General features: G+C 40.6%; 1 protein-coding gene across 2 annotated transcripts in view; it reads left to right on the top strand.

Moving 5' to 3' along the window:
• Positions 1 to 26,494, top strand: part of Plce1 (phospholipase C epsilon 1) — a 332,480-nt gene that overhangs the window by 272,965 nt on the left and 33,021 nt on the right. The window contains exons 8-20 of one of the 2 annotated variants that reach the window (XM_048338668.1): positions 1,949 to 2,624; positions 5,236 to 5,418; positions 6,358 to 6,475; positions 6,995 to 7,103; positions 10,536 to 10,658; positions 10,747 to 10,883; positions 14,836 to 15,074; positions 16,895 to 16,956; positions 17,040 to 17,205; positions 20,190 to 20,297; positions 21,913 to 22,029; positions 23,719 to 23,877; positions 26,055 to 26,184. In XM_048338668.1, the coding sequence (XP_048194625.1) occupies positions 1,949 to 2,624; positions 5,236 to 5,418; positions 6,358 to 6,475; positions 6,995 to 7,103; positions 10,536 to 10,658; positions 10,747 to 10,883; positions 14,836 to 15,074; positions 16,895 to 16,956; positions 17,040 to 17,205; positions 20,190 to 20,297; positions 21,913 to 22,029; positions 23,719 to 23,877; positions 26,055 to 26,184 (2,327 nt within the window). Of the gene's footprint in view, positions 1 to 1,948; positions 2,625 to 5,235; positions 5,419 to 6,357; positions 6,476 to 6,994; positions 7,152 to 10,535; positions 10,659 to 10,746; positions 10,884 to 14,835; positions 15,075 to 16,894; positions 16,957 to 17,039; positions 17,206 to 20,189; positions 20,298 to 21,912; positions 22,030 to 23,718; positions 23,878 to 26,054; positions 26,185 to 26,494 lie in introns of both variants that reach the window. The other variant, XM_048338667.1, reaches the window with a different exon arrangement.

The raw sequence follows: 26,494 nt of genomic DNA, 5'->3' as shown, positions 1-26,494 counted from the left end.
CTAGTGGCAAGAGTGCTTGCCTCCCATACATGAAGCCCTGAGTTCAATTCCCCAGCACCACATATATAGAAAATGGTCAGAAGTGGCGCTGTGGCTCAAGTGGCAGCATGCTAGTCTTGAGCAAAAAGAAGGCAGAGACAGTGCTTAGGCCCTGAGTCCAAGACCCAGGACTGGCAAAAAAAAAAAAAAAAAAAAGAAAGCCTGTCTAGGGAAACAGCTGGACTGGTTCAGCCCAGAGAAGAGGAAGTGGTGAAAGAATACAAGGAATGGAGCTCAGCTCCCTATATTTAATTACAGTGGTGTGTTTAATCCAGCCAGGTCCTGAGCTGAGTGCTTTCAAGTGTTGTCTTGTTTGGTCTTCAACCTCTTCATCATCTTCAACATTAAGAACATGTCTTTGTTGGGTAGGTTCCTGCCAAGGGGAAAGGGAGCAGTAATGTTCCCTTGCCTTCCCCCTTGCCAGATCTTCCTGATAATCTAAGTGCAGGCTCAGGGAAGGGAGTTCGCTGAACTTCCCAAGCAGATAAGACTTTTTTATGTGTGTGTATGTGTGTGTGTGTGTGTGTGTGTGTGTGTGTGTGCCTACACATATGCACACAGAGTGAACATCTAAGTGTGTCAAGAATTGTTTTTGCTTATCCAGCTACCATGACTGTCTTTCCCAGAATGGCTTCAAAGTAATCATATTTTATTACTTTTGCTGTTGTTGTTGATCATGGTGCTTGAACTCAGAGCCAGGGAGCTGTCTATGAGTTTCTTCACTCGAGGCTCTGCCACTTAGAGCCACAGCCCCACTTCAAGTGTTCTGGTAGTTAATTGGAGATAAAAGTCTCATGGCTTTGAACCATGATCCTCAGATCTCAGCCTCTTGAGTAGCTAAAATTATCAGGCATGAACCAGCAGCACCTAGCTCGTATTTTATTTTCACTAAAACTACCTGTCAGGCAAGGTTGTTAAATCTTACCTATTTTGCTCCAGTAAATTTAGGTCATGGGCTGGGGATATGGCCTAGTGGCAAGAGTGCCTGCCTCATATACATGAGGCCCTGGGTTCGATTCCCCAGCACCACATATACAGAAAATGGCCAGAAGTGGCGCTGTGGCTCAAGTGGCAGAGTGCTAGCCTTGAGCAAAAAAGAAGCCAGGGACAGTGCTCTGGCCCTGAGTTCAAGCCCCAGAGCTGGCCAAAAAAAAAAAAAATTAGGTCATGACTTTTGTTTATGATTTAACAGAAAGGCAAACAATTATAAAGATCTCCAGCTCTAGAGTTAGTAGACAGAATCTCACCCTGTCTAGGCCTCTTCAGAGTTGTGTAACTTGACTTCCCCTGTCTGAACCTCCCAGTTTAAAAGACAAGAAAAAAGAATGATAAAAATTACTTCACAAGTATGAGCTATAAAACTATATAAACTTTTTAACAGTGTTCCTGACATAAGAGAAAAACTGATCTACAATAAATAATATTGTTGATAATAAAAATATAATAGTTTACTCTTTTTTATGCCAATAATCAAGTGCCTTGTTAAATATAAGATTGTCAAATGTTGTCATTGAAGATTTACCGTGTATCCAGTACTGCTGCTGTGCCTCCTGTAATCCTAGCTACTTAAGAGGCTGAGATCTGAGGATCACAGTTCAAAGCCAGCTTGGGCAGAAAGGTCCATGAGACTCTGATCTCCAATTAACCACCAGAAAACCAGAAGTGGAGCTGTGTCTCAAAGTGGTAGAGGGCTAGCTTTGAGCAAAAGAACTCAGGGGCAGTGCCCAGGCCCTGAGTTCAAGCTTCACTGATGCGGGGGGAAAAATTACCCTATGAGGTGTTTTCTATTTCCTGTACTAATTTGAATTCCTAACAGGATGAGAATTGAAGTCCAGGGTGAGTGGAAGAGCTCTGTGTTAGTCGCCTTTCTGATTAGAGGACAGACCAGATTTGCATCTCTCTCCATCAGGTTTATAATCGGAGATTTGTTGGATTCAGAAAATGACATCTTTGAGCACTCTAAAGACTGTGACCCTCACAGATCAGAAGAGTCACAGAAGGCCTTCGACCATGGGACAGAGCTCATCCCATGGTATGTGCTGTCCATCCAAGCCGATGTGCATCAGTTCTTGCTGCAGGGGGCCACGGTCATCCACTACGACCAGGACTCACACCTCTCTGCCCGCTGCTTCCTTCAGCTGCAGCCCGACAATAGCACTTTGACCTGGATAAAGCCCCCCACAGCCTCGCCAGCCAGTGCAAAAGCCAAGTTTGGAGTGCTAAGTAACACAGCTGAGCCTGGCAAGTTCCCATTATTGGGCAATACTGGGTTAAGTGGCCTGGTGGAGGGAGTCTTGGATCTGTTTTCAGCCAAAGCTGTGTACATGGGACACCCTGGCATTGATATACACACTGTGTGTGTTCAGAACAAACTTGGTAGCATGACCCTGTCAGAGACTGGTGTGACACTGCTCTATGGCCTTCAGACCACAGACAACAGATTACTGCACTTCGTGGCACCAAAACATACAGCTAAAATGCTCTTCAGTGGATTATTGGAACTCACTAGAGCTGTGAGAAAGATGAGGAGGTTTCCTGACCAAAGACAGCAGTGGCTGCGGAAACAATATGTCAGCCTCTATCAGGTAATAGTGTAATTCTGACAGCAAACACTTGGCCATTAGACTACCTGTATGATGTGGGGCAGCTTTTACATCATCTATTTGTTCATGATTCTCTTGCCTAGAATGTAGAAATGACAGCAATGCCTGTTGATAGGATGTCTTCAAGAATTAGCTGAGTCAATATGCATAAGCCACAGTGTAAATCCGTATAATGTGAAGAATAGTGTCTGCTCAAGGTAGATACTACATTCTACTGTATGTCAATAGAAACTCATGTAGTTCTCCTGTCTAGGACAAAAACCAATAAACCCATTTCCAGGCTCAGGGTTTCACTTGGAAGCATTATCTGAATGCTTTTATTGTTAATTAGTGACTAGCTGACACACTGGAGATCTTCCTTTTAAAATTGAAATCATGATTCATCACATAGCATGTTAGGTGAATTATTTAACTTCCTACATATTGATCTCCAATTTTAAATTAGAATTATTTGTACTAATCAGCCCGAGGCAGAGAACCTGCAATAAACTTTGTGTCAATTTCAAAAAAATAAATAAATGAATTAGAATTCTTCCCTAGTCTCCTAGAATCAGCAAAATCCATTAAACACGGACATAAACCTTGTCACAAATGCTATGTGATTTAATTATTCTCATTTGTCACTTGTCAAGCTCATTGGTATATGTAACTTGACTGACACATAAGAGGTACAGTATGCCCAACTAAATAAACTAAAAGGAAATGTTGAACAAACATTTGAACTCTTACACTCACATCATGCAGTTGGGTTGATGTGGAAAAGCTCTCCACCAGTTCCATGTCATCATTCATTGTGTTTAAATTGTTGGACAATTTGCTGAATGTTTCCCTGCCCTTTACTTGGGGAACGTTTGCTTTCCACAAAACAAAATGGTGTCCCAAAAAGCAAGGTAACAATATGTATAATTTCAATGATGAAGTGAAAATGAGATATTTGTTGAAACACATATGTCTTTTGCAGAAGTTTGGTGACATGATGGGAAAAGTAAATTGAGCATCCTCGGGACAGTACTGAGTACTTGATTTTTCCTCATTATCAATGTCCTTGGAACCACATACCCATTGGTACCAGTGTCCTATTGTACTAGGATTCTCATTTATTCTCACAGACTTCAGGATCCTGTTCCTGGTCACCTAAAGTAGTAACAACACATGACTGTAGTCCCAGCTACTCAGGAGGCTAACACAGGAGGATCTCAACTTTGAGGCTAGCCTGGGCCACACAGTGAGGCTTTGTCTAAAAAATAAAATCTTATTCCAGGATGAGAGATTCTGTATTGGATGATGTGTCCATCATTGGTCAAAGGAAAATATCTCATCTTTATTGGCAGATTTATCTAGGGTACATCCAGTGAAAGAGAGATATTTAAAGTAAAATTCATGTATAATTAGAGTTGGGAGAAATAGATCATAGACAGGAAGAAGTTACAGATGTCCCATTATTAGAAGCCACCTAAAGATTGCTATCTTAAGTACCCAAGTTACTCAGAATCCTGGAACCATGCAGGATAGAGGAGATAGAACTCATAGTTCAAGTCATAAAATCAGAGAGCAATTGAACATGAGGAGAAAGGAGTAAGCAAGAATGTACATATACACATCATACACAGACATCTTTATTACTTGTATAAAGCAAACTATTTTGCAAATGCTTCCTTGAAGTTACAAAGATTCCATTGGAGTAAAGGCAGTAAAAGGATATTAATTTCTTGGAGGTATTGATGATCTACCCAGGCAAGCTCTCTACAATTGAGCTATACTCTTAGTCCCTGAAAATTTATGTTAAAGAAACCCTTCCCTACAATGTGTGAAATATCATCCATACTGTCTTTATTTCATTTGTGTCTTTTTGTGGATTTGTTAACTTTCCTGACTCCTGAACGCAAACATTAATTATAATTGAATTAATAAATCCGTTCTATTAGCTTTTTCAAAGGTATTACAGTTTCTCTGACCGTAGAAGGCATTGTAAGCCATTGCCTTCCCCTGGAGTGTTTTAGCTGCCTAGGCCATCATAATCTGCATGGTTTTCTTTACCCCATGGGCTCTTAATTATCTTCAGCTTTCAATAGCTCAAGAGGATGGCAGCTCAACTCTTTGAAGAGCTCCCCAGGGCCCTCCAAAATGAATTTCTCATGGGCCGCATGCCCTTTATTTCAAGTCAGACTTTCCCATACTAAATGAGAAATCTACTGGGCATGATACAATAACAAATAGAAGTAAGTTTTACCTGAGTAAAATGCACACCCTATTATTTACCACACCACCACCAAGTCTTGCAAAGCTCAAATTTTCAGATTTTTACTAAAATGTCCTAGTGCAGGTTCTGAGATCAGGATGGAAAGTAGTAGTTTTGTTTTTTTTTTTCTCAGTCAGTGGGTCAACTGAAACTGCTCAGGTATGGAACAAGGAGGACAAGTAACACAGTGGGAGTCCTGAGTATTAGGGAACAGAACCACTTGGGAGGCTAGACCACTATTTTCTGGTGGCCTTTACTCTTCTACCTCTGTGAATTGTGCTCAGATTGGTAATATGTACTTCTCCTCTGCTTGATGCTTCCCTCCTTATGGGCTTAGCTTATGGTTCTTTACAGGAGGATGGCCGGTATGAAGGCCCAACATTAGCTCATGCTGTGGAGTTGTTCGGAGGCAGACGGTGGAGTACTCGAAATCCCAGCCCTGGGACATCTGCAAAGAATGCTGAGAAGCCCAACATGCAGAGGAATAACACCCTAGGCCTCAGCGCCACCAAGAAAAAGAAGAAAATCCTCATGAGGGTAGAGTGTTTACTCATTTATTAGCCCTCACATCTAGCCTTCCAGGATGATTGTGTGGTCAACAACCGCATAACCCCTTCAGGTTATATGAACTGGGGACAAGATGAGGTAGGAAATAAATAAGCAAAAGGGCTGCCACATGCTTCCTGGGTGACCAGGGCCAGGGCCAGCAATCGAGCCAGCAAGGGGAGAAGATAAGGTCCTTAGAAGGATACAGGGCAGTTAAGTGGTGTGTAATTTAATAAGACTCACTGTCAAGTCATCTGCATAGTGACATGGAGCAGAGAAAAGGAAAACATGAGGCTTAGAGGCAGACAGTGAAGACCTCAGAGCAGTTGACCCATGAGTCTTGAAGAGTGTGGAGGAGTTTACCAAGCAAAAGCTACAAAGGAAAATATCCCTGCCAGGGACAGCAGATATGCCTAAAAGTCTTTGCTTGTGAGAAGAAGGTGGACTGGGTAGCCGGAACATGAGTTCTGTGGTGGCCAAGGAATGACTAGAAAACAGCTGAGATTGAGTTTTGAAGGCCTGTCATGTTGTATGAGGAATATAGTTTAAAATGTATCATCATGTGTATGAATTGTCATATCTTATCACTATGACATGATATTGACTGCATGGCTATCTAAAACAGTCCCACTCTGTGTTTATACACAGTGCTGATGATTAGTAGAATTTTGGCTGCTTCACAATGATGTATGGACACAGGATACAGAGATGAGGTGTCTCCTCCTTTTTGCCTCTCATCCTGAGGAGTGCTGATTGTAGAGCACAATGGATAGAGAACGTGACATGAGAATACTGCATCAACATAATGTCTTTACTGGTCTGACTAGGAAGAGACCGTATTGAAAGTGGGTAGGTCAGAGAATAGTGACCTGCCTGGGTGAAAGCAGGTCTAACACAGACTAGGAGCCATGGTGAGCTTTGTGTTCCCAGGGAGAGAGCGGAGAGGCCACTGACGATGAGATGGCGACCCGAAAGGCCAAAGTATACAAAGAATGTCGAAGCCGGAGTGGTTCTGATCCTCAGGACATTAATGAGCAGGAAGAATCGGGTAAGGCAGCTTGTTCACATCCAAGACTTTTCGGTTAGTTTTACGGGGAAAATAGGCATGTAATCTGAAGTGTAAGTTTAATATTATGGGTACTGCTAATGAAACTCTCTTAACCAGATGATGAAACCCAACCCTGGAGGCACTTTCTGCTATCACATTGTACTCAGGAGAACATTCTCATCCATTGTCTGGGAATTTTAGATGTACGGGGTATAACTTGATGGATTAAACCAGTAATTCTCAAACCTGGCTAGACTGAGAACTAATCTGAATGTTCTGACCACTCCCAAGACCAACTGACTTAGATGTTCTTTGCCTGGGACTTGTATATTTTTCTTAAACTCCCAGATGATTCTGATGCATGGCCAGTTGAGACTCTACCAGTCATTCATCAAAATACTTGAATGCTTCTTATATAGAAATCATTTGCATCTATTGGTTTGCTCAGACACCAAGAGGTATCTCAGGCATGTATTTTAATCTGAGCGATTATCTCTTTTCTGTCCTTTCTACTCACAGAGGCAAATGCCATGGCTAGCCCCCACAACCCTGTCCCTTCCAGAAGAGCTCACTCTTTGACCACGGCTGGGTCCCCTAACTTGTCTGCTGGAACAACATCTCCCATCAGGCCAGTCTCCTCCCCTGTGCTGTCTTCTTCAAACAAGAGTCCATCCAGGTGGGGCCTTAACATGATAAAACAGAAGGGCCCTTCATATTGCACTTGTGAGGAAGGGCATGTGGAATGATTGTGTCTAATTTTGACTTACAATTAAATTGAAAACTACTCACATACACACACATTTTAAATGATGTTCTGTTTTGGTTCTATGTACCTACCTTTTGTTTTGTTTTGTTTTGTTTTTTGGCAGTCCTGAGGCTTAAACTCAGGGCCTGAGCACTGTCCCTGGCTTCTTTTTGCTCAAGGCTAGTGTTCTACCACTTGAGCCACAGCGCCACTTCCAGCTTTTTCTATACATGTGGTGCTGAGGAATCGAACCCAGGGCTTCATGTATATGAGGCGAGCACTCTACCACTAGGCCATATTCCCAGTCCTAAAAGCTTATCTCTTTTTCATATTACTCTTGTTGAGACACCAACCCCTCCCCCAAAAGCTGAGAAGCAATAATAAAACCCAAACTGTGATTTTTCTAGTCCTATACTGTAGCCACTAATCACATGTGGGTATTTAAATTAAGTTGAAAATTCAGTTTTTCAGTTACATTTCAAACGTTCCACAACCTTAAATGGCTAGTGGTTACCACATTGAGTTCTGTGAGAGCTTTTCTGCCACTGTAAAAAGTCCTATTCGGAGCCAGGCACTAGTGGCTCACGCCTGTAATCCTAGCTACTCAGGAGGCTGAGATCTGAGCATCACAGTTTAGTGTGAAGCTAGCCCAGGCAGGAAAGGCTGTGAGACTCTTATATTCAATAAACTATTCAGAAAAAGCTGGAAGTGATGCTGTGGCTTATGTAGTAGCCTTGAAAACAAAGAGGCTCGAAGACAGTGCCCAGACCCTGAATTCAAGCCCCAGGAAAGGCAGGAAAAAAAATTTTGATTGGAGAGCACTGCTCTAAATGAAGAATAAATTAAATGCAGTGTATGCTAACTGACACTTTGTTACTTGGTGAAATACATTTCTCACAGATCAGAAAAGTTATACATGGCTAAAGAAATGAATACACGTTTTGCAGCAAGTTGAAGGTGTTTATACATAATGCTAAGGCTAGTATTATAGTGAAATATCATTTAAGGGCCATACAAATTACAGATTAAAATAAAATCTCCTCTCTCAAAAGAAGAAATATATTAAAATGAAAAGCCTCTAAAGGGAACCAGCATACTATTCCATCTCCCTGTACCCCATATTAAAGCCAAAGAAACAGATTCCAGACAGAGCCAAGATTGTTCACTTATTATACAGTGGAGTAGATACGAGCACGAAATGTTGATTTCAAAGACAGCGCAGGTACCTCTCTGTCTGTGTGTGTGTCTCTCTCTCTGTCTCTGTCTCTCTCCAACTCTCTCTCCCTATCTCTTTCTGTCTCTGTCTGTCTCTCTCCCTCTCTATGTCTCTCTGTCCCTCTGTGTCTCTCTCAGCAGCACTCTATTAAAAAGAACCCTACAGTAAATTATTCTTTCATAGTGTGAATAATGTACTTACCCTCTATGCTCTCACAATTGGTAAAAACAAGTCAAGGCTCTATGGGGATTCTTCCTGCTATGCTTGCCACACGTCTATAAATTTAGATTTATCATAAAGCTAAGAGCTACAGAGAGTGAATTCTTTTTATTTTTTGCCAGTCCTGGGGCTTGAACTCAGGTCCTGGGCACGCGTCTCTGAGCTTCTTTTGCTCAAGGCTAGTGCTCTACCACTTGAACCACAGCACCTCTTCTGGTGCTGAGGAATCGAACCCAGGGCTTCTTGCATGCTAGGGAACCCAGGGCTTCATGCATGCTAGGCAAGCACTCTATCACTAAGCCACATTCCCAGCCCGTGAGTTTGAATTCTTTACATTATATTTGCAGCCCCTGCAGGATCTTGGACAACTAAGATAGTCAGATGACCTGGATTAAGTGACTTTTGCCTTTGTTTCGGTCACTTATAGCAGGAAAAGGAACATCATATTAAGAGAAGAATATCTATGGTCTGATCCATGGTCATAGAACCCAAACCCAGGAGTACAGGGGTCAGTGTCCACTGAAATGCTCTAAAACAGAAAAGACAAGGCAAAAAAAAAAAAAAAAAAAAAAAAGGCATCTGCCTGAATCCTGTTCAACGAGAAAGAACAACTGAGCCTTAATTCTAGTGGGACAAAGAATAGATAGGAATTCACTATAGTCAGAGGTAGATCAGTCCCACAGAAAGGGCAGAACTGGCAACTAGCAGGAAGGACCACAGTGAATTTGCTTGTCGAAATCCAGATGATGACTCTACCCTTCTCCTCTTCCTAAATCTACACTCTGTATTCCCCACACTGAGTTTCAACACCTGTGCTTGCACTCTGCTAAAAGTCTGTCTGTAATGCTTTGCCACAAAATGACCTTTGACTGCCAACAGAAAATAATTTCCCATGAGCAAACCATATTAGTAGGGTTGAGTGAAGACTGCTATTCATGATAAAGTTCTCTGTGCTTTCTCATGTATTTGAAATTTTGTTTACTATTCTATTGGGGAATCAGTGTCAAAAAATGTTGTAAAACAGCAAGACTAAATTTTTGACTGAGTCGACTGATATTTTTATGTTGAATGAATGCAGCATTGGTAGGTGCAGATATATTCCTTGGCAAAGTTGGCTTCTTTCCATTCTTAATATTTTTGACTCACATTTTCCATTAATATTAAAAGCTCTTCCTTGTTTTCATTGAAGAACCAGCTAAGAACGGAAAAAGAAATGGCGTGGGCATGCTCAAAACTTTCCTCTTAAGTATGTTTGTTTAATTTAGAAAACAGAAAAGAGAAGGCATTATTTCCCATAGATAATGATTAATTTTGGACACTTTTTTTGTGCCAGTACTGGGCTTGAACTTAGAGCCTGGGTACTGCCTCTTAAATATTTTTGCTCAAGATTGGTATGCTACTACTTGAGCCACAGTTCCACTTTTGGCTTTTTGATAGTTAGTTGGAAATAAAGAGTCTCGCAGAGTATTCTGCGTAGACTGGCTGTAAACTGTGATCCTTAGATCTCGTCATCCTGAGCAGCTAGGATTACAGGCATGAGCTGCCAGTGCCTGGCTTAGACACATTTGAGGTGACTTTTTTCAAGAGCCCCAAACTTCAGAGGTCTTCTTCCACATTGATCTGTGCTTTCAAATAACTGTTGATTAATAAAAGAATATTAATGTTATACCCTCATGACGTTGTCTAGAAACATGAAGTGGTTCTAATACACGATACAGGTAAAGGGCAGTGACGAGAGACTACTAGGAAATAGTTTCAACTTTAAAAGACTTGCAACCTTCTTGGCCTCATACTTGCTCATTAAACAGAGAGTATCCTGTGAGGCAGAATGACCTGAGTTGCCTGCCCCATTTGCCCCTAATGCCCATGTCTCTTTGTAGTGCCTGGAGCAGCAGTAGCTGGCATGGACGGATCAAAGGAGGAATGAAGGGCTTCCAGAGCTTCATGGTTTCAGACAGCAACATGAGTTTTGTTGAATTCGTTGAGCTGTTCAAATCATTCAGGTACAGCGTAGCCCTCCTTCTTCCTCCTTCTTAGGCCCACCCTTTCAGAGCAGGACTAAATGGGACGTGGTTTTCCTTCCCCACTCAGTGTAAGGAGCCGAAAGGACCTCAAGGACCTCTTTGACATCTACTCTGTGCCCTGCAACCGGTCTGGCTCTGAGTCTGCCCCACTCTACACCAACCTGACGATCGAGGAAAACACCAGTGACCAGCAACCTGACCTAGGTTTGTTCAGCATTTTAAGATTTCCTTTGAGCCTCTTCTGTCTAAAACTTCAAGGTAGGAGATCTGATTGTACACGTGCTTAACCTGTGCCACACAGCACACTGCTACTAGAGTTTGGTGAAATACTTTGAGAATTATTTTAAGAAGTCTGTGGTGTCATGCTGTTGGCATGTTGGGCAAGGAAACTCATCGTCAGGTGATTCTGCCCATGTGTTCTAGGATCTTAACCAAGTGTGCCCTTCAGTCATTCTGACAACCATAGGCCCTTCCTCCACTGATTCTAAATGTCCACCACATACCTGGAAAGCCATAGATGAAAAGCACCTACCTATAGGCAGGTAGGTGTTCTACCCCAGAGTGACCTGTCCCTGACAAGAGTACTCCTGGGAGTTCCAGTTGCGCAATCGGTTAGCATGCGGTACTTATAAGACAAGAGTACTTCTGTTTGAACATAGAGGACATTGCTCCAGCAACATAAGCCAGACTCTCTTTTTTTTCTATTCTATTCAACACTACCCCTGTTACTATCACCACCCATACCTATCTTTTGCCTTTCATGCATTTCATACCTGTTTTTTTTCCCACCTTCTATTCTTACTGGAGCAATCAACATGAAAGAACAAAAGAAAAACCTTTTTTCGTGCAGTTGTTTCATATTTATGTATAATCTTACATTGCTTTTAAGCTAACATCAACTATTTTATAGCTATCAAATATGTGTGTACCCATGGATGGCAGTATTAATGTACTTTTTACATTTTAACTTGTGGTATTTAGGATTGAACCCAGCCTCTCCTGTATACCAGGCAATTACTTCTCCACTGAGCTATATACTCAGTCCAAGAAATGACACTTAAAAAATACTAGATTTTTTTGCGGGGGGGCGGGGGCAGACCTGGGGCTTGAACTCAAGGCTTGGCCACTGATCCTGGTTTATTTTTGCTCAAGGCCAGCACTCTACCACTTGAGCCACAGCACCACTTCTGGCATTTTCTGTTTATGTGGTGCTGAGGAATTGAACTCAGGCCTTCATGCATGCTAGGCAAGCACCCTACCACTAAGCCACATTCCCAGCCCCAATGTGTTTTTTTAGAGAGAGAAATTTCAGGTTGGTGGAAAAATGAGTAGAGAATACAGAGTTCTCACACACAAATCCCACACCTCACACTCACATTCACACACACAGAGACTTCATCCTATTCATGAGTTCTTGCACTAGTGCAGTATGTTTGTTATCACTAGGTTCATATTGACACTTTTGTTTGAGACTAGGTTTCACTTTGTGACTCAGGCTTGTCTCAAATGCATGATCCTACTGCCTTTTCTTCCTGGGTACTGGAGTTACAGGTATGTACCACCACACCCAGCCAATATGATATTAACTAGAGTCCATAGTTTCCTTAAGGTTCACTCTTTTTTTTTTTTTTTTTTTAATTTTTTTTTTTTGGCCAGTCCTGGGCCTTGGACTCAGGGCCTGAGCACTGTTCCTGGCTTCTTCCCGCTCAAGGCTAGCACTCTGCCACTTGAGCCACAGCGCCGCTTCTGGCCGTTTTCTGTATATGTGGTGCTGGGGAATCGAACCTAGGGCCTCGTGTATCCGAGGCAGGCACTCTTGCCACTAGGCTATATCCCCAGCCCCAAGGTTCACTCTTTATATTGCACATTGCATGGTTTTTCACAAATGTAATATGCAGAGGAGCTTCACTATTCTGAAAATCTCTGTTCCACCTTTTCATCCCTTACCAATTCCTTCCAAATTCTCAATATTTTTGTTGTCTCCATACTTTTGCTTGTATCAAGGTGTCGCATCACTGGAATCACATAGTATACAGCCTAAGTTGCTCCCATGTCCTTTTGCAACTTCTTGTCTCAATTCTTTTTAAAATGAGTAATATTCCATTGTATGGATGCGCCACAGTTTGTTTATCCCTTCACTTACTAAGGAACAGCTGATTCTTCCAAGTTTTAGCAATTATAAGAAAAGATTCTATAAATATTTGTATGCAGGCTTTTTTTTATATGAACCTAAGCTTATACATCATCGGGATAAAGACCTAGAAACACCATAATGGCTGGATTGCGTGCCTCACTTAAGTTTAGTTCTCTGCGATTGTTATATCACAGTTGTATCTACTTTCAACGTCCCATGTGTATCTGTAGCTTCTATTATTGATGATGTTCTTGTATCACCTTCCTGTGGTTGTACCTACACTATCTCTGTAATCTTATCTGAGTATATTGGAAACCGTGTATACTGGTATACTAGGAAATTGAAAGGGAATACCAAAATTGAGAGACACAGGGTAAAAAAAAGACAAACAACTACAAAAGCAATACTTGCAAAACTGTTAGGTGTAAGTGAACTGAACACCTAATGGGGGGAAAGGTAAAGGGGGAGGAGGGAGGGGGGTATGAGGGACGAGGTAACAAACAGTACAAGAAATGTATCCAATGCCTAACATATGAAACTGTAACCTCTCTGTACATCAGTTTGATAATAAAAATTTAGAAAAAAAAAGTTTAGTTCTCTGAAACACTTCCGGATTATCTTCCAAAGTGGCTAAAATTAAAATGACTAGCCACACCAAAACTAATGTGACAGTGTAGTAATTAGAACACTGGAACATTACTACTGGAAATGTAAATGGCACAGCCATTCTGAAAGACAGTATGGATTAATTAAACCTATTTTTGCCATATGATTCAGCAATTGTGAGCCTTGATGATTTACCCAAATGAACTAAAAACTTGTATTCACCCAAAAATCTACATACAAATTATTATATTTACAGTTGTATAAATTTACTTTATTGTTATTATAGAAGTACCCTTATAGAAGGATTACAATTACATGAGTCAGGTATTGAAAGACCTTCCATCTTTATGGATAGATAGAATCAGTTTTCTGAAAATGGCCATACTGTGAAAAATGATATACAAATTCATTTCAATTGTGGCTGGGAATATGGCCTAGTGGCAAGAGTGCTTGCCTGGGTTCAATTCCTCAGCACCACATATATATAAAACAACCAGAAGTGGTGCTGTGGCTCAGGTGGCAGAGTGCTAGCCTTGAGCAAAAAGAAGCCAGGGACAGTGCTCAGTCCCTGAGTTCAAGGCCCAGGACTGGCAAAAAAAAAAAAAATCACTTCAATCCCCATAACAATCCCAGTGTCATTCTTTACCGAGGTAGACAAAACAATCCAAAAACTCATAAAGAACAACAAAAGACCTAGAATAGCTGAAGCAACTCTAGGCAAATAAATAAATAAATAAATAAAAGCAATGTGGGTGGGATCACAATACCAGTTACAACTTTCAAGTGGAAAGAAAAAAAATGTAATTTTAAGAATACTTTTTCAATCCTTACAAAAAGAAGAATGTGGGTGGGCTGGGGATATAGCCTAGTGGCAAGAGTGCCTGCCTCGGATACACGAGGCCCTAGGTTCGATTCCCCAGCACCACATATACAGAAAACGGCCAGAAGCGGCGCTGTGGCTCAAGTGGCAGAGTGCTAGCCTTGAGAGGGAAGAAGCCAGGGACAGTGCTCAGGCCCTGAGTCCAAGCCCCAGGACTGGCCAAAAAAAAAAAAAAAAAAAGAAGAAAAAAAAAAAAGAAGAATGTGGGTGTATATGTGTCAAAAAACAAAAACAAAATGTGAGCTTGGCTTTTAGTTCCCAATTGAATCTACATTTAATTGGCATAAAATACTGGAGATCATAGCATCAGCCTAACTCTGTCTTAGTTTCTTTTATTTACTCAGTGATTTGTCTTTTTATTCTCTCAACTCTATGAAGCCAGGAATATGGATGAGGTTCTATGGCTTGTTTAAACAGAGCATTTGAAGAGCTTCTCCAATGCATGGACTTCATAACACTGTTATCTCTGATACAAACTTTATTTGTGAAAAATGTTGGCTAGATGAGAGTTCATGTTCTGTGGGTGACTGTTTCAGATTTGTTGACCAGAAATGTCTCAGACTTGGGGTTGTTCATTAAGAGCAAGCAGCAGCTTTCAGACAACCAGAGGCAGATATCGGATGCTATTGCTGCTGCAAGTATCGTGACAAATGGCACTGGCATTGAGAGCACATCCCTGGGCATATTTGGGGTCGGCATACTTCAGCTCAATGACTTCCTGGTCAATTGCCAAGGCGAACACTGCACATACGATGAAATCCTCAGCATCATCCAGGTCTGTGCCCATTTTGTGTGTGCACACAGTGGCATGTCTCTGATTGTTCTAATCACCTGTTAAATATTTTTGTGTGTTCTCTCTCCTCTCTCTCTCTCTCTCTCTCTCTCTCTCTCTCTCTCTCTCTCTCTCTCTCTCTCTCTCTCTCTCTCTCTCTCTCTCTGTCCTTTTTTCCCAAAGTCTTCACATCTGGGGCAGAAAGTTTTGTGTGTGGGTTTTTTTTTGTTGTTGTTGTTTTAAATATACAAGTGAAACAGGCACCAGTGGCTCATGCCTATAATCCTAGCTACTCAGGAGGCTGAGATCTGAGAACTATTCCTCAGTATGGTTCAAGGCCAGCCCAGGCAGGAAAGTCCATTAGACTCTTATCTCTATTAAATTACAAAAAGAGCCAGAAGTGGAGCTGTGGCTCAAGTGATAGAGTACTAGCCTTGAGCACAAAAGCTCAGAGACAGCATCTAAACCCCAGGACAGGCAAACACACACACACACACACACATACACACACACACACACCCACACGTTCTTACTTAACTTATAAGTAACACAGGTCTTGGGCCATTTCTGACTCAATAACTGCTGTAGGGAATTGACACATGATTCCTTCTTGCTATGCTACAAGATGCAACAGGATCGCTCTACGTTTTCTTTGGTCATTTAACAATATTTATGAGCTCCTACTATTTTAGCTCTATTCCAAGAGCTAAGATTATTAAATATACATTTTGGGCTTCCATACAACTTATATTCTCTGGGTGGAAAAACAATAAAGATAAATAGCTTCAGGAATGATTATAGAAAAAATACAGCAGAGTTAAGGCAATGGAGTGATACAAGAAGTCTTTTTGGAAAAAAAAGTCTTTTTGAGCAGAACAGGAACATGATTAGATGGATAGAGCTACATATATATATATATATATATATATACACATATTATTAGTGACTGTGTATGTGTGCATGTGTGTGCTGGTAGTAGAGCTTGAACTTAAGACCTTATACTCTCTCTTGTCTATTTTGCTCATGGCTACTCTACCACTTGAACCATGTCTCTACTTCTGGCTTTTTGGTGGTTAACTGGAGATAAGAATCTCTTGGATTTGCCTGTCCCATCTGGCTTTGAACCACAATCCTTAGAGCTCAGCTTCCTGAGTAGCTAGGATTACAGCTGTGAGCCACCAGCTCTCAGAAAATGATTTATAGTTTTTACCTCATTGCAGAGTAAACTGAGCTGTTGAAGGACAGAGGCAGAGAGCCTGTCCACTAGGCCGTCCTAGCAGTCCAGACAGGAGGTGAAGGTGTAGAACAGAAGTAGCAGGCGATAGGGTGGTGAAACCAGTGGGTTAGCTGTCCAGTAACTAGGTTTCATCATTAATATGCTAAAAAAAAATGTGTGAGTATTATCACCTTGCTGACTGTTGACTGTAATATGGTTGAGTTCAGGCATGTTACTTCATGCTCCATGTGAATTTTATTTAATTTCCTCTCCTGACAATTGAAGGTAGCTGCTATCCCCTCCTCGATTTTACCTAGACAAATGTATGCACCATGTTTTCATATCAGTCAGCCTTTTTCTCTTCTCTTACTTCGTTTTTTTCTATTAAATAAATATGCTTAGTATAATAAACTCACATATACTAAATATTTTCTTTGGGGCTAAAAACTACATCTTGCCACTATATTACTAAATTAGTTCAAATATTTGGGTTACATGTTTCCTGATGAAAACAGAACAGCTTTTAAAAAATGATGTCGTGACTTTTTTCCTTTTTTTAGTTCCCTTTACTTAAATAACATCTTTTTTAAAATAAAATTCCTTGCAGAAATTTGAACCTAGCATCAATATGTGTCATCAAGGCTTAATGTCATTTGAAGGATTTGCAAGGTAAGTTTCAAATTATGTTTTGCCCTTCACTTTAGCGTACATGTTGCTCTCATGCTTTCTTAACAAAATATAAATCCATGCAGGTTTCTGATGGACAAAGATAATTTTGCCTCAAAAAATGATGAGTCCCGGGAGAACATGAAAGAATTACAGCTACCCCTCTCCTATTATTACATTGAATCTTCACACAACACCTACCTCACAGGCCATCAGCTCAAAGGAGAATCCTCAGTAGAACTCTACAGCCAGGTACTGAGAGGGCCATGTGCCATGTGGTTTTCATTAAACTTTTTTATTTATATAACCCCACAGTCACAAAAACCTGTCTCCTCTAAAAAAGCTTATCCTCTAGGACATGCAATTGTGGTTTCATAAGGAGCCATGATGTGTGGGAAAGCTGGCTATACGTACAGCAGTTGTTTTCCTTACTTCTTTTTATTTTGTTCTGTTCTCCTCCCCCCTCTGTCTATACTTAACCTTTATTCTAGGCAACAACAACAACAAAGCACTTGTTTGAGACTCTGAGCTTTTAGATCCTAGTCTGACCTACTCCTGCTAAAATTAGATTTTCCCTTGGGAAAACCTAATCATTTCACTGCATGCTAAATAAATCAATATATTGCAGTGGGAAAGTATTGTAGAACATGTAACTTTCTTACAGGGTTAATCCCAAAATATTGTTTGTTTTGCTTTTCAATTTACTAGACAAATCAATCCATCCCTATGGCAACCAACTTTAAAAAGAAAAACAAAAAGCCTCTGCGTACACTGGAAGCACTATCCCTCCACTGTGAAATCCCTGGGAATGTTCTTGGAGGCATGGGCTCTGTGTACCAGGAAAAGCACATCCTTTTGACCTAAACATCCAGCTCTCCATAATCAGCATGTCCTTTGTCTTTTCCATTAGCTGTCAAATTCCTCTTCTCCATTTCTTATTTTCTGAAGTCCTACAAGAAGGGTTAAGCCAGAAAATGCTAAACTAGGTCCAGGGTGTCTCTGTGTGTGGTTTGTGTGCATGTGGATCCAAATGTGGAAATTGTCACTGTATTATTTACATGACCCTAGCAACCAAGAGAGATGCCTTTGTTCTCCAGATTAGTCTATAGATACCCATCATCACATCGGGCACAATTTTTGTAGCAAAGTTTATTTAGTATAGAATATGTTTTTGGACTGTTTTCTAAAAGACCTTTATTATGAAATGAGGATATGTTGCTAGAGTAGTCATTTTCAAAATAGGAGTCTGTCTATCAGGAGAGGCCTTTCATTATGACACTGAGAAGAGCAAGCTGCTGAGGCGGGCAATTCCACATCCTGTCCCACTTCTGCTAGGGTACACGCTGTTACATGCTTTACATCTTGGAATTCTACTTGCACAGAGAATTCCAAAATCAAAACAAGTTCCAAATCTCTTTTCTATAGGAAAGGAATAATACCTATGAAAGTAGCTACTATAGATATTCTATATGTTATATTTATATTGTATGTATCTAGGTACAATACATGCGTGTAAGTACACACATCTTTTTCTACCTATTTCTTCCTCCCAGAAAAATATGCAAGGACTAATGTGCTTAATTCCTTTTCCACTCTTTGACTTCAAAGAGTTTTAAAACTCTTTAACATTAAGCTTCACGTAGAGCTTCTCACAACTTCTGAATAAGGCATGAGAACCCCTAAAATATATTCACAGGTGTAATTAATGCAGCATGAAGCTGAGTCCTTTTTCTGGCATTTCCAATCATTCTCTCCTTTAGCCATTAGATACTTCTTGTCATTTCTTTGTGGAGCAGATGGAAAGTGAGATGAGAATAACCCTGTTGCTCCTACTTGGAATTCCCAGCCCTGGTTTTCTTTGTCTAGCCATATTTGGAGATATTGTCATGCAAACTTTGATAAATCATTTCATCTTTTTATAATTGCCACTTGCTCATCTTCTTCCCAATCTGTGAAGTTCACCACACACAGGAAGTAGTCTCATCCGTGTTCCAGTTGCCAAAATGCATAGCAATCTTCAGCCCTAGGTACTCTACCTGTAGGTGCACTAGCTGCTACCAGAAGCTGCTGCTCTTGTAATTGTCAGCCACAAACTATATTGTGTAATGGGAAGACTCTAGCAAATATCTCATACAAGAAACTTAAATTAAGGAGCATTCCACCATCTGTGTTTCGTTGCAGAAAATCTAATGGCCAATACACTCTAGTGATTAAGCACTGTCATTTAGAAATAGTTCTGTGAATTCTCAAATTGGAGTGTCAGTCTACTCACAGAGGTATCAACTACTTGTTTTAGATCACCTTTCCATTACATGCAGAGCTGCAGTCCAAGCACCTGTGTTAGGAGCCCTACTTCCAGTGTTAGATCCAGGAGAGCATGTCAGCTCATCTGACTCATCGACAGTGTTTTCTGGAGCACTTTGGGGAAGAGGGTTATCAAGGATTAGAGAGAGGGCAAGTAGGCCTGACTGGCCACTGGAGTCTGCTATGTCTGCAGCAGACGGGAGTTCATGGACTATTTCCCATCTTTGCTCTAGATGCCACTCTGAGATTAGACAGCCAGGTAAATCCTCAATACATCCTTGCTTCTACTCTTGAAGTGCTACACTTTCAAATAGCAATGATGTTTCCACATTGCTGAATTTGGGTTCTAATGGTGAAGATTTTATCCTGGCTAGATTTATATGAATATTTAATTGGATCACTAAGAAATCAGTATTCTCAATTCCTTTGGACCTACCTGCACCTACACTACCCTATTCTATACCCAGATAGAGCACTTGCTCAGGATGTGCCATTTCAAATTACCAAAGATATATTTTAAAAGTAACCTTCCAGCAATATTTGCTTTGTTTTGTTTTGTTTTGCCAGTCCTTGGGCTTGAACTCAGGGCCTGAGCACTGTCCCTGGCTTCTTTTTGCTCAAGGCTAGCACTCTACTACTTGAGCCACAGCGCCACTTCTGGCTTTTTCTATATATGCAGTGCTGAGGAATCGAACCCAGGGCTTCCTGTAATATGAGGCGAGCACTTTACCACTAGGCCATATTCCCAAACAATCCAGCAATATTTGACTCTTGCAAGCTCTCTAATCTGTCCTCTCTTTCCTACCCTACCTTTAGCCAAATGTAGTCCTTATCCCTTTTTCTTTAGCCTTGAATGTGAATACTGAATGATATGTAGAACCATGTGCTGGGTTTAGTTTGAGGCTTTATCTCCAGGTGCATTGGTCACACAGGTCCTTTTGCAAGGCTGCAGAAGCATCGAGCTGGACTGCTGGGATGGAGATGATGGGATGCCCATTATTTATCATGGACACACACTGACAACCAAGATCCCTTTCAAGGTAAAGCTTCAGACATTTCTTTCAACCCAAAGAGACATTTTTCACAAAGAGCAATTATTACAAAGAGAAATTTCACAAAGAGAAATTATCTTTGTTGCTCATTTCAATTACACTATCAAGTTATACTTTAGGTTGAGGGATCTGAAGTTGGATCTGAATGAATAGTGCAGGCTTACATGGGATGTGAGCATACTTGCTTTTCTGGGAGTTGATCTAGACCTCTAAGAATCTCATTTAACCAACGTTTTGTTATCAATACCTTATGTTAGTTATATAAGTGTGTGTGTGTGTGTGTGTGTGTGTGTGTGTGTGTGTGCACCAGTCTTGGGGTTTGAACTTAGGGCCTAGGCACTGTACCAGAGCTTTTGTGCTCAAGGCTAGCAGTCTACCACTTGAGCCATATTTACAACTTCTGGCCTTTGGGTGGTTAATTGAAGATAAGAGTCTCATGGACTTTTCTGTCCAGTCTGGCTTTGAATCATGATCCTCAGATCTCAGCCTTCTGTGTAGCTAGGACTACAGATGCGAGCCACTAGTGTCCAGCTGGGATGTGGTGATGTCATTATAGATAATTTTGCATGATATGGTGATAAAATGATATATGTAAAGGCAGAGAGTGTTCTTGTATTAAGAATAAGAGATAATTTGTCCTTGTGTCCTGTTGACCAAGCCCAGTATAATCTTGTAAGAAGTGATTACACTTGATCTTAGCCAAAAATCCAAGAAGTGATCTTAAGAGTGATTAAATAATAACATAAAATAATAAAAATCACTCTACCTGAGAAGACTGATCAACTAGGAACACTGGTTTTATTGGATTATTATTTCAAGTTCTGGATAATTTATTAGCTTAGTTGCAGAGTTATTGCTCATTCAGAGGATCATAGACTGTGTAACATCATTTTGCTCTACACTGGTCAAGCTGGGAAGTAATATTACTATTTTTATCTTATAGCGAGAGTTAGTGGCTAAAATGTGTCTTATTTTTAACCCATTTTTTCTGTGCAGAACTCTTAAAACTCTTGTACTGTACACTAGTGGAAGGATGAGCTGTGACTGTTTGCAGACACACACAGTGTGTCATGTCACATTAGTTAACTTCTTTCGAGTATCTCCTACCTCATTGAACTTGATGGTTTGGGTAAAACAGTGTCATTGATGTGCAGCGTGCTATGTGTACACTCAGTTTTGCACCATGATAGCTGCTCCTTGTAGTGTGGAAACAAAACTAACTATAGACAGCTTCATGTCTTCATACACAGCAGCCTTTTCTCTCAATTAGAAAAGACATTCAGCTCCCCACCCCCCCATCCATGGGTCTTCACCCACAGATTCAACGAACTCTGGATGACAAATATTTGAGGGGGGGGGAACTGTATCTGGACTGAATTTATATACACATTTTTCTTCTCATAAGCTCCCTAAGAAACACAATTGTGAACATAGCATTTACATTGCACTAGGTATTAGAAGATTTGGAAAGATGTGACCCACCTCTGGCTAGAATCTGTTGAATGCGGTAATTGAGCTGTTCTCTGTGTCTCTGAGTACCTTGCCTTCTGGCCACCCTGGACAGGTATCTATCTGACCCTAATGAGCTCTTTGGCTGTCACAGGATGTTGTAGAAGCCATCGATCGCAGTGCCTTCATCACCTCTGACCTGCCAATCATCATATCAATTGAGAACCATTGTTCATTGCCTCAGCAACGAAAAATGGCGGAAATTTTCAAGGTAAGCTCTCCATTAAGAAGTAGAATGAGGGGCTGGGGATATGGCCTAGTGGCAAGAGAGCTTGCCTCGTATACATGAGGCCCTGGGTTCGATTCCCCAGCACCACATATACAGAAAAAGGCCAGAAGTGGCGCTGTGGCTCAAGTGGCAGAGTGCTAGCCTTGAGCAAAAAGGAAGCCAGGGACAGTGCTCAGGCCCTGAGTCCAAGGCCTAGGACTGGCCGAAAAATAAATAAATAAATAAATAAATAAAGAAGTAGAATGATCTCCGGCCTTTGTCTTGCAGGGATCATTGATTTTTATAGGGAGCCACTATGGATCAAACCACAGCTAAACTTTAGCCATGAAGCACATACCATTAGGGACCCATGGGCCTGAGATATGGGCTGTCTTAGGATCTTGGGCCTCTTTTCTGCTGGGGTGATCTAAACACTGGACTCTGATCCCCTGACCCTTTTCAGAAGGCTTTGGGAGACACGGAAAGACCAACTTTCTAACTCCTCTGGTGCTACAAACCAGGGATGCTAGGATGTTACCTGTCAGTCATATGTGGAAAAGCTGAAAATATTCCAAGGCAAGTCACATCCTGTGATTAGCACTACCATAAGGGGTTCCACATTAGTGATGACCTTGGATACTATGTTAACAGCCTTTCTCCTGCAAAGGACACAGATTTAGGGGCCGATATTCTGTAAGACTTCTCTCCAAATAATAGAAGCATTTATGAAGCTGTGTCTCTCAGTAAGAAGGAAATATCTAGCATCTGAACTATCTGATGAAGGGAAATGTTTCCAATACTAATGCCAACAAGATGATAGCCTTGGCCTCAGGTTTGATTTTTGTTCTTTTTTTTTTTTTAAGTCAAAAAGAAACAACTACAAGCTGGGTACCAGGGGCTCACATCTGTAATCCTGACTACTCAGGAGTCTGAGATCTAAGGATCACATTTCAAAACCAGCCCAGGCAGGAAAGTTCATGAGACTATTTGATTAACCAATAATAATAATTATTATTATCAACTATTATTATCATTAGCTAGAGGCAAAGTTGTGGCTCAAGTAGTTAGAGCACTAGTCTTGAGGGAAAAAGCTCAGGGACAGTGCCCAGGCTCTGTATTCAAGTCCCAGGATTGGCATAGATAGATAGATGGATGGATGGATGGATGGATGGATGGGTCTACAAATAAAAATTGTCATACTTTTTACCCTCATCCCAACTGGTCACCTTATGTCCGCCCTCCTTCCGCCTTGCAAACCAGTTCTTTTAAAAACTGTGAGAATGATGTTTTTGGTTCTTTATCCTTTTCATCTTTTGTCTCTGTCCCCATGACCCCAAGCTTGCCATTCTTCTGACTTCTTATCCTTGTTGGGAGTAGACCATGTTCAATATGCCATGGTCTCTAACTGACTATTTTCTCCTTAAATGTCCCAGACCCCAGACCATTTTCCTAAATCATTAGAGGAGCCCCAGCTTCAGAATGGCCTAGATTTCTTCCTCCATCCTGAACACCTCTCTTCCTTTCAATAGGAAACTGTGAAGGGAGAATAAACAACTTTTTTCCTACTTCCTCTTCCTGGGATTTTTTTAAAACAATTTTAAAAGCAATTCAATTGGGCTGAAATATCAAATACGAATGCATTTGTTATGTATTGGTAAAAGACATTTATTGTTTTTCCTTTATTCTTTTTAGACTGTGTTTGGAGAAAAGCTGGTGGCAAAATTCTTATTTGAGACTGATTTCTCAGATGATCCAATGCTCCCTTCGCCTGACCAACTTAGGAGAAAAGTGCTTCTCAAAAACAAGAAGCTGAAGGCCCATCAGACTCCAGTGGATATCTTAAAGCAAAAGGTACTCCCCTCTTCTTTAGTATGTTCTAAATATGCTATGGGCTCAGAACAAAGAAATCCAGGTCATTTGAAACTTCAGATGGCTTGTTGGATAACCAGGGTTTTTAAAAAAAAAGTTAATTAATTTCCATTAAATGATGTATTTGATTTTCAGTTTTCTACTTCACCACAGCACCACTTTCAGCTTTTTCTGAGCAGTTTATTGGAGATAAGAGTCCCATGGACTTTTCTGCCTGGGCTGGCTTCAAACTGTGATTCTCATATCTCAGCCTCCTGAGTAGCTAGGATTATTGACGTGAGCCTTTGACTCCTGGCTCATTACCTCTTTTTTGAGGGATCAGGAATATCTCATTATCTCCTAAACAAAAACCATTCCCAAGTTGTTCCCAGATTGTTCACCTCTCCCATAAAAGAGCCAAAAGCCCCAAGTCTGGGCTAAGTTGGTGGTTCCATTAAAATATACCTTCAATAGCGTAAGTCTAGACAGTTTTCTGGAATGGATTGCATTGTAACAATTCTGTCTGGGATATAGACACAGTCTGAACTGTAGCTTCCTTCTGGGTACATTTTTATTTTAAAGGTAATGTAACCACATTTGAAAAAAAAAAACACATGATTTTAAAACCAAATACAACCTACACTTTAGGAGTTCTTAATCTTTACAATGTCCACAACTAGAATGAAGGGGATCCATGAATCAAAATAGAAATAAATTTGATCTTTATTTTCAATCACCACAGCTGAAATTTAGTATTCCCTTTCAGTATAAATGTAGGGAGCAATCCATGGTAGTGTTGGCAGTACTTATGTCTTTGTCACTGGTAGAAACAACAGACTTTTTCACATTACTTCAGAGTTATTGCTAATATTTCCAGGAACTGCTATACTCATTGTATTTTCAAAAATATTACATGACCTGCCATTCTGTGTCTGTTTTTTTTTCACTGTGTTAATAAAGAAACTTCTGGACACACTGTCATATCCCTGTGTTTTTAGCTACATAGGAGGCTGAGATAGAATAGCTTGAGCCTTGGAATTCAAGACCATCCTAGACATCATAGCATGACCTCATGTCAACAAAGAAAGGGACAGAGATGGAGACAGAGCTCAGTGGTGTACTGTGTACCCTAGTATGAATATGCTCAGGGCTCAATCTCAAGCACCACAAAAACCAATCAAAATATTTTAACTAGGAATAAAGAAACTCATATATTCTTATAGCACAAATTTATTTTCTAATCTTTGATAGCTGTATTCAACAGTTTGCTTTGTAACTATTTTATTTATGAATCTAAAACATCATTTTGAGAGTGCTGGTGACATAGCTCAAGTGGTAGAAGGACAGTCTAGCAACTTCAAGGCTCTGAGTCAAAACCCTTTTATAAAAAAAGAGAGAGAGCAAAGAATTCAAACACTACCCAGAGAAAGGGCAGTATTTCATCAAACTGCCAGAGGATACAAAAAAGTCTGATACAAAAAAGTTCAAGTATTTCTGTATTAACATTTAATATGTAGCCTTTTATTAACATCATTGTATGTAATTGCACTTCATACATATATAAACCAGAAGACACAGAATTACATGTAATTATGTATGTATATATATTAAATGTATAACATGCAAATCCAGTATCCTTTATTCAATAAATGACTTCCCCACCCCCACAAGTTTCCCAGAATTTTCAAGTCTGTTTTATTAATCTGATTTATGGTTCAGATAAAGCCTGCTGTAAAAACCGCCTTTAAACCAGCAACTATGCCTCTGGTCTCTTTGTCCAGAGGGATTATAACATTGTTCTCAAGGTCAGAGGACTTATATTATTTTAAGAAATTTAAAAAATTGTTTAGTTTCTTAGCAGAGACTTAATGTTTCAGGATTGACGGGTGGCTGTTTCACGTCATCAGTCATTTGGGACTGATGCTGGTTTTTCAAATCACCAGAGGATTCTCTGGGCCCTGTACATGGGTTCCTTGTGATTATTACTAAAAGCTCCCTGATTTCTTCTGTGGGAATGTTGATATGCCCCTAAGTGTTGACACTCAAATACTTTCTTCCTCTCTTAAATGGATCTAAACAGAGTAATGTGCTTTGAATAGCTAAGTTAAGCTTTAGGTGGCAGGTTCAAAGGTTGTAAGTGAAAGCTCCTATGCACAGTTTTAATTGTTGCTGTCTTACAGGCTCATCAGTTAGCATCCATGCAGGCACAGGCTTCTAATGGTGGGAATGCTAACCCACTGCCTGCCAACAACGAGGAGGAGGAAGATGAAGAGGATGAATATGATTATGACTATGAATCCCTTTCTGACGGTAAGAGAAACATGGCCCAATGCTATGTACTGGGAAATTCTTAGCTGAATTTCTTTATCTCTCCCCCACCCCTACCCCCAAAATACATTACATGCACCAGAGTATAGCAATCCAGATTAGAGAGTTCCTGGAGCCAGTCAGTTCTGGAGGACTAGGGAAGGAAGGGGATTCTGTTAACCACCACAGCCACAACTCCAGGAGAAGAGGGCGTTCCTCAGATGGGCTTCTAGAGGAAGATAAAATGATAGAAAGTAAAACTCCTGTTTTCACAGTTTCTGTTTCTGTTGTGGCTGAGGCTCTTGGCAGGAAT

The sequence above is a fragment of the Perognathus longimembris genome, chromosome 2 (genome assembly GCF_023159225.1).
Source record: "Perognathus longimembris pacificus isolate PPM17 chromosome 2, ASM2315922v1, whole genome shotgun sequence".
NCBI lineage: Eukaryota > Metazoa > Chordata > Mammalia > Rodentia > Heteromyidae > Perognathus > Perognathus longimembris.
This window is presented reverse-complemented; position numbering and strand designations above follow the sequence as displayed.